Genomic DNA, 14,166 nt, shown 5'->3' on the forward strand with positions numbered 1-14,166 from the left:
GCGGGGGCCTCGTCCCAAGACCCTGGGATCATAACCTGAGCCAGAGGCAGACGCTTAACGACTGAGCTACCTAGGCGCCCTGAAATATGAGGGCTTTAAAGTAATATATTGATTAAAGATTATTGATGATGTTGATAAAATATACTGCATCAGAAAGAACAGGAAATGGACTTAGCTTAACCTCTCACCCTGGAATTATTAGTTGGGAGAAGAGGGAATCATTAACATTTGGGCATTTTGATACTAAATGTTAAGTGAATATGCCAGGAGTTCTACCTTCAGCTTGTAGCAAGACAGCAGCACTTGATGGTAACTTCCGTGTTTTATAGAAATAGTAACAATTGGTTTTGGAGAACCATTCAGGTCCATTCAAAAAGTCCCATAAAGTATAAAGTATGCTTTGGAAGAGGGCTGTGTCTAATACAATTCTGATGTAAACAATACACTAAATAAATCTACTTAAATGTGGATTTATTTTTTTCAAGATTTGAGAACTTTGAATGGCAAAGGGGATTATTTTCTGCTTGAGTAAAGATATGTTTATTTTGCATTTTCCAGCTCCAAGCATATAGTCCTCCTGGCTTCAAAATGCTGTAAAGGGTGTAGTAGTAACGTGTCCTTTTAATTTGCTGACTGCAGGAGTGGGCAAGGCTGTCTTTTCAAGTAGTCCTTCCATCTCCTATAAGGAAGTATTGGCTTTAAGAGATAACATAGTAAGTGATATTCAGGAGGTCAGATTTATTTCCTGAGGTATGTTCAAGTTATTTGCTAAGAACTGAAGTAATTTTGAAGAACACCAAAACCACTGCTCTAACGTTTAGGCAGAGGAGGTTTTGATTGGTGTGGTGTGCACTAATACTAATAGCAGTAATAATTCAGTGCTTACTATGTGCCAAGCAAGCATATGGTAGCAAATTTAATTCTCACTACCTTAGGAGAAAGGTGTGTTGATTATCCTGTTTTCATATGAGGAGATCTAGCCAGAGAGGTTAAATAACTTGCCCACGGTCATATAGTTCATAAAGTTTAACTTAGATGGATTGCTCCAGAGTCACCACCTAGTTTCTGGAGCAAGAATATTCCTTCTGTGTCAGGTGTCACTAAGGTGTCACAGGTGGAAATGTGCAGGGGTTGCTTTTCAGTCTTTTTTTCTGGTGCGGGGTGGTTCCTAGAGTTACAGACCTGAGCACCGGTCCAGGTTCGTGGCACGGAATAGAGAAGGAGGTCTGTGGATGGGGGGAAAGCACTGAAATCGTCGGCCATGGTGAATTAGAAAACCATACATACGTAGAATTTACATATTCTAACTTGACGGCAAACACGTGATCATGAGGCTTTAGGCAAAGTCTCCTGTCTGAGACAATCTGTTTCCATGCATGTTTGGTGCCTCTCACTTAACCTAACAGTATGCCTTATCCAGTTGTCTCCCCTTTCCCCTTTTGTTTAAATTACATTACGGAACACAATTATATACTGAGATGTGAAGAACTTTTTTTTTTTTTTTTTTTAAAGAAAATAGTATATCACAAGTAGTAAGGATAAATACTGTTTTGTGAAATTCCTTTTTTAGTTGTAACTGTGGCATGCTATATAAACTGAATTTCTTAATGTGGGTAACAGAGTTTGAAAGCCATTGTTCTAGGTGCACTGAATAGAACTGGAAGTCTCCAAATAACAAGTAGGTTATTTTTTTTCCCCATAAAGATTATGAAGGTTATTGTCCTTTTTAGGTTATAAAGTGTTTTTATTTATTAACTTTGAAAATCTACTTCTGTTGATATGACTCCCCCTCCTGTGACTTTTTTTTTTTTTTAACCTTTTCATGTAGCCGATTAAATGGGTTTTCAAGAGTAGTATCACATTTAGCTCCATGAGAACAGAGACCATCTATGTCTGTCTATATCTCCCTATGGCCTATCTGGCCTATTTTCAGTAAATATTTATTGGTAGTCTGATTAGTGTTTCCATGAGTTACATTTTTTCTCTAGGAAGGTAGGAAAGACCACTTATATCTGAGTGTGTCTGTGAGTGCCTGTGTAGGGCCCTTAGAGGGCCTGCCTCAGAGGATCTTTCCAGGGCTCTGAGAAGACTGAAGAACTTCATCCTAGCTTAGCTGGAGGATGTGGTTCAACCCTGGGTGGTTGAGAAGGTGATGCCCTAACTGGGTCCCCAGTTAGGCCCTATGTCTTGATTCTCTGCCATGTGTTTAGAATGAAAGGGCACTCGAGTGGAAATTCTGGGTCCCAGTCTCAATTTTAAGTGAGGGATTCAATGATGTTGACTAAAAACCACCTTTTATTGAACACTAGGAACTAGTGATTGATTTCGATGTATTAGTAACTTGTGTAATCCTCACAACCCCTCAGTGAGGGTGCTTATTATTATGATCTCTACTATATAGGTGAAATCACTAAGGTTCAGAGGATTTAAATGTTAGCTTTCAGTAATAATTGCTCCGTGTGGGACTGAGGATATAAAGCTTTGCCCTTATAGAGCTTTATAGTCTAATGCAGAAGAATAGCAGTAAAAAAGTACAAATAAAATGTTAAGTAAAGTTAAGCAGAGATAATGCTGTGAAGAAAAAGAACCCTTGAAGAAAAATGATGGAAGAATGGGGACCCGTCTGTCATTTTAGATGGAGTAATCAAAGAATGCCTTGTCGACAAGTGTAAATTTGAGCAGAGACCTGGACAGAGGGAGGGAATTAGCCTGTGGATAACCTGGTGGAAGAGGCGGAAGGATTAGCGACAAGGATCCTGACGGAGCAGAGAGCGTGGCTTGTTCAGGCAACATTAAGAGGTCAGTGTAGCTTGAGCCCAGTGAGCAAGAGGAGAGTACAGTTGATGGGGTGATGCAGGGTACGGGGCTGGAGCAGGTGAGGCCTTGACTGTAGACCACTGTAAAGGAGTGGGATCGTGTTCTAATGTATTTACATACACACAAGGTATTTTGCTAGACAGACCCCTTTGAGATCCTTTCCTGCTTTAAAATCCTGTGACTTTAAAGTAGTGAAACCATCCACATCGGTAACGTGTTTTAGCAGTCTGTTGCATCTCTAGATACTCTTCAGGGGCAAAGCCATTTACCCCTGCTGGTTTGGGTTTTTGTTTGTTTTTTAATTTCCCAAGTGGGCAGCCAGCTATAGCCATAAAAGTCGTGGCTGGCCCTGTCTGCTGCCCGGCTCTCTCATTTCCCTGACTCAAGTTGTCAGAGCTGTGGCAGGCATGGACTGTTTGCGCCAGTATGTGGTATGTGTTTAAAGAATGTTAATCCCTACAGAGTCATTTTGTGTTTTTGGCATAACCGATAATTTTCCTCCTCTCTCTCTCATTTGCCGAAATGTTCCTTGTGCTCCCCTGTAGAGAGTGTGACAACTAGGGGTAGTAATGAAGGATTTGACAACTGTGTGAGTTGTAGGAACATGCCCCTTTTTGGTAATAGAGGCATAATTGTAACCAAAGAAGTTTAATTTCTTCTTTAGCAAACACTGACATTTCTGTTTAAGAATGACTGCTACAGCAAAAGGAAATACAAAAATTACCATGTATCATGAGTACACTGAGAATTTCCTCTGTAATAGCTCAAAACTGATCTATGGCCAAAATTAAAACCATATGAGCATATCCTAAATCTCAACTATTACTGTGTTTGCTTCTCTGTTTGGAATAAGGCTTCAAGTGCTTTCCAGAATGATGTGAGTTACAAATAAATAGAAAAAGAGTTTTGTGTGTTCCATTTATTTTATTTGTACATATCCATTTAAAAAAAAATGACTTTAAAAATACAATTCTGTCCCAGAATTGGATCCTTATCAGCACAACCACTGAAGGGGAAAAAAAGTCATGCAAACTGAAACTATGGTCTTTTGTAGTGACTGAATGGAAGATGCAAATATTTCAGTAGAATATATAAGAAGCTCTGATTTGGCAACTAACTGCACAAAGGAGAACCCAAACTTCACTGGCTTGAAGCAAGGAAAACACAATTTTACATATGGATATGATAAGGTTTGCACAGCCCTGTTAAAGGCTTACATGAAATGAATGTAGCCCTGGGATCAGTTATACATCATGTACTGATAGCCTCTCCCACCCACATCCGTTTGGTTACTGTTACTTCGTTCCTTACTTGCTTGGCAGTAACAATAAGTAAATAGGTGATCCTGTGAAATCAGAACTATAAGCTGACATTAGGTGAATGCAGTTAACAAATCACCTCCTGCTTTAAAGTTCCGTTTGGTCATTGGTGTTAATGTACCGTTGCTGAAATGCACCACCGGGTATAAAAGAGATTAGGTTAGACAGTTTACCAGGTTTGTTTTCTTAGCCATTCTGACAGCCTTCCAAGTAGCCTATTTCCAAAAAATGAATGGACACGTGTTACTGGTGACTAGTCTGGGTTTTACGGTCTTGGAAAAGCTATACAATTTCACATTGTATTATTTCTACCAAATTTAATCAAACTTATTATCAAACAATTGGAGTTGTCAACCCAGTCTCTCTGGCTCTGAGCTACTACTAGTGGATGACACTTGAGGAAAGAGCCACAGAGGAGACGCCCAGGCCTGCCCCTCAGATGGGAGACCCTTCGTCAGGCAACAGCATGTCAGTCTCGGGATGAGGAAGGAAAATGTGCTGGGGAGTGAGGGACGCTAACCCCCGGCTTGACAGAGAGAAACCAAATGGTCAGACTCCAGCGAGTCCTGAGGGCACCACTGACACAGACTGGCACTGCTAGCAGCTCTGAGGTGTGGCCGAGATGACAGAGACGTGTGCGTGCTGGGGGGCAGACAGCTGTGTGAGTGAGGAAGATCGCACATGGATCATACGGAATACATCATGCATGATTTCCAGACACCTCTCAGGTCAAGTTGGGAAGCAAACAGCAATGTTAGGATTGGGGCGGGGGGCACAAAAGGTTGAACTTGAAACATACTGTGTTAAGGGATGAACCTTTTAATATTTTTTTCTGTTTCCACTCTGCTTAATGTACATGCTTTTTTGCCTTCAGAAAATAGAGTCAATAGCTGTGCAGAGTTGAAGAAAAACTTCCTCTGGCGTCCCCTCTGCATTTACCTATATTAAAGGGAAAAGAAAAAGAGAAAGTTAGTCTTCCTTTTTCTTTCTTTTTTTTTTAAGATCTTAATTAGAAAGCACAAGAGCGTAGGGAGAGGGAAGTGAGAGGGAGAGAATCTGAAACCGACTCCCTGCTGAGCAAGGATCCTGACTTGGGCTGGGTCTCAGGACCCTGAGATCATGACCTGAGCCGAAATCAAGACTTGGACGTTTGACTGAGCCACCCAGGTGCCTCTAGAAAGTTAGTCTTAAGAAATATTTGTAGATAAGACCATTTCTAATAATAATTACCTGCTCATAACTTGCTGTGCAGTTTTAAAATAGAGCCCAGAACCACAGAGGAAAAGTGAGGAGTTGTTTAAAAACCAGGTTTGTCCAAATTAAAACATCAGGGAGCTACCACTACACACCTATTAGAATGGCCAAAATCCAAAACCCACCAGAGGCTGGTGAAAGTGTGGTGCGACAAGAATGCTCATTCTTTTGCTGATGGGAATGCAAAATGGTACAGCCCCTGTGGAAGTCACTTCGGCAATTTCTTATAAAATTAAACATTCTTAACCATAGAACCCAGGAATTGTGCATCTTGGTATTTACCCAAAGGATCTGAAAATTCATGTCCACACAAAAACTTGCACATGGATGTTTATAGGAGCTTTATTCATAATTGCCAAAACTTAGAAGCTAAGCTTTCATTAGCGGAGTGGGTGAACGGTGGTATCCAGACAGTGGGATGTGTAGCACTCAGATGAGTCACCAAGCCATAAAAAGACTTGGGGGAAACTTGTATTTCCAACTCCAAGAAGCCTCTCTAAGAAGGCCACATACCATATGACATTATGAAAAAGGCAAAAATGTGGAGACAGTAGCAGACTGAGTTGTGGGGAGAGAGGAAAGAATGGGTGGAATAAGGAGGATTTCTATGATAATGCAACTTAATGGTGTATACATATCATCATATATTTGTCAAAATCCATTGAGCGTGAACACTAAGAGTGGACCCTGACATAACCCAGACTTTCGGTGAGAATGATGTGTTGGTGTATGTTCATTGATAGTGACATGGGATGCTAGTGTAGGATGTTGATTGTGGGGGAGGTTGTGTTGTGTCTGGGGACAAGGGTATATAAGAATTCTGTACTTTACGTTCAGTTTGGCTGTGATTTAAGACTCAATCTATTTAAAACAAAAACAAGGTGCCTTATTGAGGTACAGTATTGTTGAGGCTTGTGGAAACATGAGTTAAGACTTCTGAGTGTTGCAGAGCATTTGGTGCAGGACGGGATTGGGGCATGGGGCGGGACTGCAGAGAAGAAAGCGAAAGCTGGGACCTCAGCCGGTTGTTGGCACACCCCAGCGAGGGGCCCACGGCACAGAGGAGACTGGGAGGGAGCTGATTTCCTGGGCATGAAGACACTACTGCCCCTTCCTCACTCAGAATTTCCCAACACTGTCCCAGCTACTGAGGGGTGTCCTGCCACACCTGGGTCAGCCACTCGAAGAGGAGGCCTGGTGACCCCACCTCCGACTCGGGGGCTGGGCAGCGAGCCTGCTAGGATGCTACTATTTCAGGCTTCATCTCCACACGTTCTCATTTGCTAGGGTTGGGCTGGGCCTTCTAATCTGCATATTTACCACATTCTCCACATGATTTTGCCGTGGGTCATCTCGGACCACACTCGGAAAAACCCTGATTTCTTCCACTCCTGTCTACTTTCTTCGTGCAAAGTACTTTCGATTTCACAACACTGGGGACTTCACAGATCCTGAAGGTAAAATAAATTCTCAACTCACCCCCCGCCCCCTCCCCGCCACCCACCAAAAAAACCCCACCACATTTAAATATCCCAGAAAATAGATAACAACAATGTTTATAGACGGTTGTTTGCAATAGCCCCAAACTGGAAGGACTGCAGAAGTCCATCAGCAGTAGATGGACCAATGGGGCAGAGCCGCATGATGGAACAGGACAGTGATGGAAGAAACACGACGGCTACAGTCAGCAGCAGGGGTTCATCTCCCCAAGTTGCAGCGAGAGTAAGAAGCAAGTCTCAGAATATGCATACAGTACAATCCTAGTTACATCAAATTCAAGAACACACAATGCGAAACTGGGTCGGTTAGAGATCTGTCCGTGAGTGGTAAATCAGAGAGGGAAGCTGGAGGATGGTTATCATAAACATCAGGAAAGTGACCACTTCTTGGAGAGAAGAAGGAAGAGGTGACCTGGGGCGACCAGGGGGAGCTTCTGGACCCATGTGATTACACGGTGTTCGTTTCATAATTCTTCAGACCATATGCACTGCTTTTGCAATACTGTGTATGATGTATCTCACGAAAACGAAAACATAAAAATTTTTAAAAAAAATTGAGCGCCCCTCCCCCAGTAAATGTGTCGTCCCCGGTCCTTACAGGAGAGTGAGGACTTTCCACCTGGGATGTTTGTGTCCCTCACAGCCTCTTGCCTCTTGCTTTACCTCTCCTTCCTTTTCCTTTCAACCAACAAACATTTCCTGGGTGCTAACGATATATTTTGTGCTGGAGAAGCCGGGCTGAACAGGACAAAAGGATCCTGCTCTCACGGAGCTGCCAGCTCAAGGGCAGAGACAAAGAATGACCAGGAATCGCCACTGTGTTGAGGTAAGTCTAGGAGCTTGTGGATAAGGAGCGCCGGGCAGGGATGTTTCCTGAGGGAAGTTGTCATCACCATCATCTAAAATGATAAACTTTACCAATGATGAAACGTAAGTGCTTTTATTTATTTTTAATTAAGAAATGAATTTATTTTTAATAAAATGTTTTTCCACTTCTGCCCTTGCTTGCTAACTCCCTTCTCTCTCTCTCTCTCATCCTCTCTCTAGCCCTCCATCATCCCCTCTCTGACTCTCCTATTCCCTCTCTTCCTTCCTCAGCCCCTCCCCTCCTCACTTGCCCCCTCATTCCGTTCCCTGCTCCCCAGCATAAATGCTTTTCAACCGTCAGGTAATTCTGCTAATGATCTTGGAGGACAGATACTGTCATCCCAATTTCACACATGACAAAACTGAGGCTCTGAAAGATGAATTAAACTTCCCACGGTCATATAGCTAAGTAAGTGGCAGGGACCTGGTCAAAACCCAGTTGGTTGAGCAACTGCCTTGGGCTCAGGTCATGATCCCGGACTTCCAGGATCGAGTCCCGCATTGGACTCCCAGCTCCCTGGGGAGTCTGCTTCTCCCTCTGACCTTCTCCTCTCTCATGCTCTCTCTCACTCATTCTCTCTCAGATAAATAAAATCTTTAAAAAAAAAAAAACCAAAAAAACCAACCCAGGTCTCTGACTCTAAAGTCCTTGCACTTGTCAACGACATGATACTGTGGTCACCCAATTCAAACTGGCTGCATGGTTGAATTCGGTTGAGGCAGCAAAAAGTGAAGCTGGAATGGTGAACCTCTGTTGACCATAAAGAGGCCGACAGATTCTGTTACATGAAGTATGAGTTGATACAATCACAGGTACATAAAAGTCATTGGTAAATATTTGCCTAGTCAAAAAATTGCAAGAGGACTGAAGTGTAAGGCAAAGGATGCTGTGCTGGGAGCAATGATAACATGGTACTATCTCTCGTGAGCTTCAGGACTCAGACCAGCCGTTCATCCTCTTGACGCCTCAGTTTCCTCCTCTATTCTGTAAAGGGACTGATGTCAGACATGGTAACCTCCAGGTTTGGTTCCAGCTCTGATACTCTAGGCTATTCCAAATCGCGGTTCATATTTCCGTGGTGGCGAGGTACCCACCGGTGGGCATCAGGACCGTTGGGTATTGCCAGTCAAGCTGGGCCTACAGGAGTAGATCTGCATCTGAAGAGGATGAAGAATGAGCACCTTCTCTGTGGAGAAACTGGCATGTGCAAAGGGCTAGGGATCTGGAAGCACGTGGATTCTTCAGGAACAGGGGCCATGTGTTGAGGACCGAGCGAATGCTGCTTGGTTTGGGGGAAGGAGAAGAGGAGGCTGGAAAAATAGCTCAGGATGAGATTTGCCTGTTCCCAGACATTTTCCATAAAAGGACTCACACAGTAAATGTTTTTTTGTGACTTTTTTCACTAAGCACCATGTTGTCAAGGTTCATCCCTGTTTTAGTGGGTATCAGTACCTCATTCCTTTTCCTTTTGACTGCCCCATAATGCCTTACTACCTTTAACCTGAATGTACAAGACACGCCTTGGAATGAGTGTCTGCCCTCCTAAACATCCCTTTTCAGCAAACCTGCCTCTATCCCTGCCCTCCGGAACCGCCCTTGCTTATCGAACCCTGAAGGAGGAAAAGGTGTTCACACACTTCCCTGCCCCCTCTCAGGTTCCCTCCCCCGTAGGGGGGCGGTGGGTGACAAGGTTTAGAGTCCCTAAACACAGGGCTCATTGTTTACACTGTCCGTGACCATGTTAGTGGCAGATGGGGCAGGTCTCTGGTCCCCCTTCTCAGTGAATTCCCACACGGAGAATATTTTAAGGGAACGGTTAAGTGACTTTGATGTTTTCATATATTACTCTAACTCAAAGGAAATGGGAAAGAGCCAACTTACTGGGTGCATTTTAAGTTTTACAGGAGCTATCCTCCGTGCTTACAACTTTCACACATTGAAACCGGCTATCAAGCTGCTCGTGTTGAACATCCTAGTGAACAGATAAGAATCCTGGGTCCTGACTGTTTTGTGTGAAGGGGGCTTCCTCAGCAATCGTGCACACTTGAAAATAAGACATCCCCCGAAAGGTTTTGCTCCGTAATCAATGCTTATGCTGTAGTATTTTCTAGCAGCTCTCTTTTCCCGTGAAGAGTTAAAGTAAGCTTCACAACGTCCTTTTCCCCTCAAGACCTCCAGTTCTGACTCCGCAAAGTCAGCATGTGTGAGGTTTTAATGTATTTAATGTAATTGAAACCTAGGTAAGTGGATTTGCTTTTGACTTTAAGAACCTATCTTTTTGGATCTGAGACTTGATATAAAAGCCTGCAGTAAGTGATCAGTATAGGATGGAAAAAAATATATATATATATTTATATATATGTATATACGTATGCATGTATTTGTAATTTTTTTTCCTCTGTAAAAGAAGCTAAGACCAAGTGAACAGGAAATATGGTCGAATCTCTGTGGAGTTTTCACCTGACTTCTCAAAAGAGAGCAGTGATACTATTTCCCAGCAGTCAGCAGAACATATTGCTAAGTTAGGAAAGCAGTTACGTTGCCTTAGGAAATGCACATTTTGTCTATTCCCTCTAGTTCTGTGAATTTGCAAACCGTAGAACAGTGGGCTGGTTCAAACACTGCGGGATCTAGTTGCATTTCTCCTGAAATTTCCCAGGCTGTTACAAACATTGCTTGAGTTTTACTTTTGTTTTTCACATCCTGGCGCCATGGGGCTTCTGGGACAAACCCAAGCTGCCACTGAGTGGTTTATGATTGCTGTGTGCGCCACCTTCTTCCTCTTTTAATCTCCTCCTCCCCCGAGTCAGACGGAGCCCCCCACCACGAGGACCCCTCACTGCCAGACGATGCTCGGCAAGGGCAAGCCCTTAATATGCAGCACCTGCACGCCGTCTGGGGCCCCGCGGTCGCTGCAGTCTTGGAAAGTTAGGGTTATGTAAACGATGCTTCTGGGGAGCCCTTCATTTCGAAATTCCGGTCAGACCACAGAGCTCACCTCCTCAAGGCCTTAGGAAAGAGGCCTTCGGATGCCTCTGCTCTAGAGGGCTTTAAAGACAAGCAGTAGCAACAATTTAAAAACGATTTATAGTCTGCCTATGAATGGCTTCTCCGCACATAGGACTTCCCAAAGTCCCAGCATGGTTTGTCCATTTAAAAAGTTAAGTTGAAAATCTTTCCTTCTTTTCCTCTTCCTTCGAAATTTGCCTGCAGTTTAACTTTGAATGACTGCTCTTTTTCGTAGACATCAAAAAAATTCGAAGACCTACCTGATCGGTCATTTTCCTATTTAAAATACCAGCATTTTTTAGGTCAGACTTTCTAGGATGGTCTAGAACTGTGTTATCCAATGCGGGAGTCTGAGGGGCCTCCTGAACACTTATAAGTGGCTAGCACTGAGGAACTGAAACTTTAATGCTATGTAATTAAAATCAATCTAACTTTTAGGCATGCCTGGGTGGCTCAGTCAGTTAAGCTACTGACTTCAGCTCGGGCCAGGGTCCTGGGATCAAGCCCCATCCGCAGGGAGCCTGCTTCTCCCTCTCCCTCTATTGCTCTCCCTGCTTGTGCTCTCTCCTTCTCTCTGTCATAAAAATAAAATCTTTGGGGAAAAAAAAAAAAAAGATCAATCTAACTTAAGTGGTACTTGACTCAGTTATTGGAAAATTCAAAAATATAATGGAACAACTTGAGTATATGAAACCTACCTTCTTAACCATAAATTTGATGAAATACAAATACAATCTACGATTTCTGAAGAATTTCTTCAGATTTTCTGATTTCTCCAGAAATCAGATTTAGCATCTGAGTTGAGTTATGCTTATGTACCAGATACTGAAAACATATTACAAAATATCTTAACATATCACGTAATTTGTATATTGACCAGGTGTTGAAAAGCTAATACTTGGGATGTATTGGGGTCAATAAAGTATGTCATTAAATTCATTTCATTTCTTTCTGCTTTTTTCTTGTTAATGCGACTACTAGGAAATTGTTAAATCCTTTGTATGTGGCCCACGTTCTATTTCTGGACCAGGCTTCACTAGCAAATTTGTTGAGTGAAGGAATGGATCCAGGTCCTTCAAGTCTTTCGTAAACCTTGCTTTCTGGTCTAGTGTCCCCATACTGCTGTTCATCCGCTTGCCATCGCAGTCCCGTGCTAACATTACTGGCCGCTTTCATGTGTCAGGGCCTTTGTCCCCTTCCCCTCTGCCTGTCAGAACTTGTATTCTCCTTAGGACCTGCCCAAATATCCTCTTTGTCTCTGAAGCCTTTACCTACCTTTCCGGGCCCTGTGCTCCCAAAGACCCAGAACATTCTGTAAAACTTGTTGCTGTATTTACCACCTTGCTGTGGTGCTGCCTTTCCTGGGTCTCTTTTCCTCTTGGAATTCCTGGCATGGAGCACCATGCCGTGGGCATTACAGATGCCCCGTAAATGTCTGCTGAATGTGTCAAGAACCTTAGAGGAAACCGCGCCAGTTCTCTGCAGGGAGAATCCCTGGCAGTGGCCCCTGGAGACGTTGTGGGTTCAAGTGAAGCCCAGCGAAGGGACAGGGCTGAGCTGGGCAAAGGTAAGACCTGCCCTGTGGTGGGAGCAACCACAGAGAAGGAAATCAAGAAAGTGTGTAGAAGAGGACAGGGTCTGGCGGTCTCTTCTACCTGCTGTTCTGGGAGGATACCAACATGCTGTGAGCACAGCTCATTTCCACAGGACACCGGGAGCCAAGAATTCTGCTCGGAATCCAAAGCTCTTCGCGGAGATCCGGCGCGGGCCAGAGGATCAGGGAGGGAGGCGGGTGCGGAGGAGACTGTTCAAGCAGAGTCACAAAGAATGAGTTAGTTTCTTGTCTCTCAGAGACAGATGCAAGATTTATGCCTCATTTGTCAAGGCGGAAGACAGAACCCTAGGGCTCCTGGAAGTCACCTGCCCCTTCGTGCACCTTTCTTTACGCGGGGCGGGCAGGAGGGAGCGCCGTCTCCAAATCCTTGTCGCTACTGGCACTCAACCCGGGCAGGCCCAGCCGGAACCCGGGGAGGCTCTGCTCCCGGAACTGAGATGCCAGCTCCGCTGGGGGGCCTGGAGAGGAGAGGCCAAGCACTTGGGAAGTGGGAAATCCCAGAGCTTTCCTGGACTCAAAAAACCTTTCAGTGCCAGGGAGAGAAAGGGAAGTGGAGGCGAATGGGTTAAAAAAGCCTCTGCTGAAAACAATCTCTCTTAGAAGAAACAAAAGCCTAAATAAGGGTGTTCATGTTTACTGCCCACTTGTTAGTAGGGGACAAAACACACCAGAAACAAACCAGCCGGAGAAACTATAGAATGTTTCGCCTTACAGAGTGCCTCATAGCTAGTAGCAGGAAAACATCATTGTGATGTGTACGGGCTGCCAGGTGTTTCAGAGAAACATGTACATGACAGTAGGATTTTCATGAAATCAGAACCTTCCATCCTGGCCGCGGTCGGGGGAGGTGATGGTCTATACAGTGTGGATGGTCAGGGTAAGAGAGTGAGACAGGAGACTGTGAGAGACAGGGAAAGAAGGAGGAAGAAGAGGGATAGGGAGGGGAGGTGGAAAGATGCACAGGAAACCACTCACACTGGTTATCTGAGGGAAGTAAGGTTGGAGGGAGCTTTGCTAGTTGTCTTATTTATAAATATATGCATCTATACATACATTATATATATACATAACTTAGACACTTCTACTCTTTGCTTATTATAGTAAGCGCTCATTACTTTGGTAATCAAAAAAATCCTTTGAAATAAATCTAATCCTGGCCACCAATGTGAACACTTGACAATTTTAACACACCTGGGGCTACTGAATCACCGACTGATGCTTTTTTCTCCTTAGTCTGTTTGATCTTCACAGAATCTGAAGAGAGGCCCCTCCCCCAACCTCCTGGGACATGGGATCTGGCAAGCCTCTCCCAGTTTCCCACTAAAATGCCCATGGAGACCCAGAAAAAGGTGAATGGTCACAGGAGTTCTAAAAACATGAATTGCTACTTATTGTCAGTGGAATTAGGTTCCGTAATCTGCTCCTGTCTTAGAAAATAACCAGAAAAGCAGGCGTCTATCCTTCTGCTGTGGGGTCACAACTTCAAAAGGCAAGAGCTGTTCTCCTTAAGCCCCACCAGGACACCTTCTCTAAATCTCATTTAAGACTGTGTTACCAAAAGAATGACTAAGGAGAGAGTGGGGAACACACCCCAAACTAGAAGGACTGATCTGGCGTAGGAGGAGAAGCAGAAAGAGGCACACAGGTCAAGTGCATCTTGGTCTGATGGTGGTCCCTGCTCAGCACCTCTCAGCCCCGAAATCCCATGTTAGGTGTGAGCCTCCCGAATGTACCTCAGCCTGCCTTCCAGCACAAGACCCAAGAGGACCAGTCCTGAGTGCCATT

At 44.1% G+C, this 14,166-nt stretch overlaps 1 protein-coding gene across 3 annotated transcripts in view; it reads right to left on the reverse strand.

The window, feature by feature from the left end:
* Positions 1 to 3,721: 3,721 nt before the first annotated feature.
* The window catches only part of AK5 (adenylate kinase 5), a 248,707-nt gene continuing 238,262 nt past the window's right edge, over positions 3,722 to 14,166 (reverse strand). For all 3 annotated transcript variants that reach the window (XM_047726753.1, XM_047726752.1, XM_047726754.1), the window contains one exon: positions 3,722 to 5,075. In XM_047726753.1, coding sequence (XP_047582709.1) covers positions 5,007 to 5,075 — 69 coding nt within the window. In that variant the 3' untranslated portion in view covers positions 3,722 to 5,006. The remainder of the gene's footprint in view (positions 5,076 to 14,166) is intronic.

This window comes from Lutra lutra, chromosome 4, assembly GCF_902655055.1.
Source record: "Lutra lutra chromosome 4, mLutLut1.2, whole genome shotgun sequence".
Taxonomy (NCBI): Eukaryota; Metazoa; Chordata; class Mammalia; order Carnivora; family Mustelidae; genus Lutra; species Lutra lutra.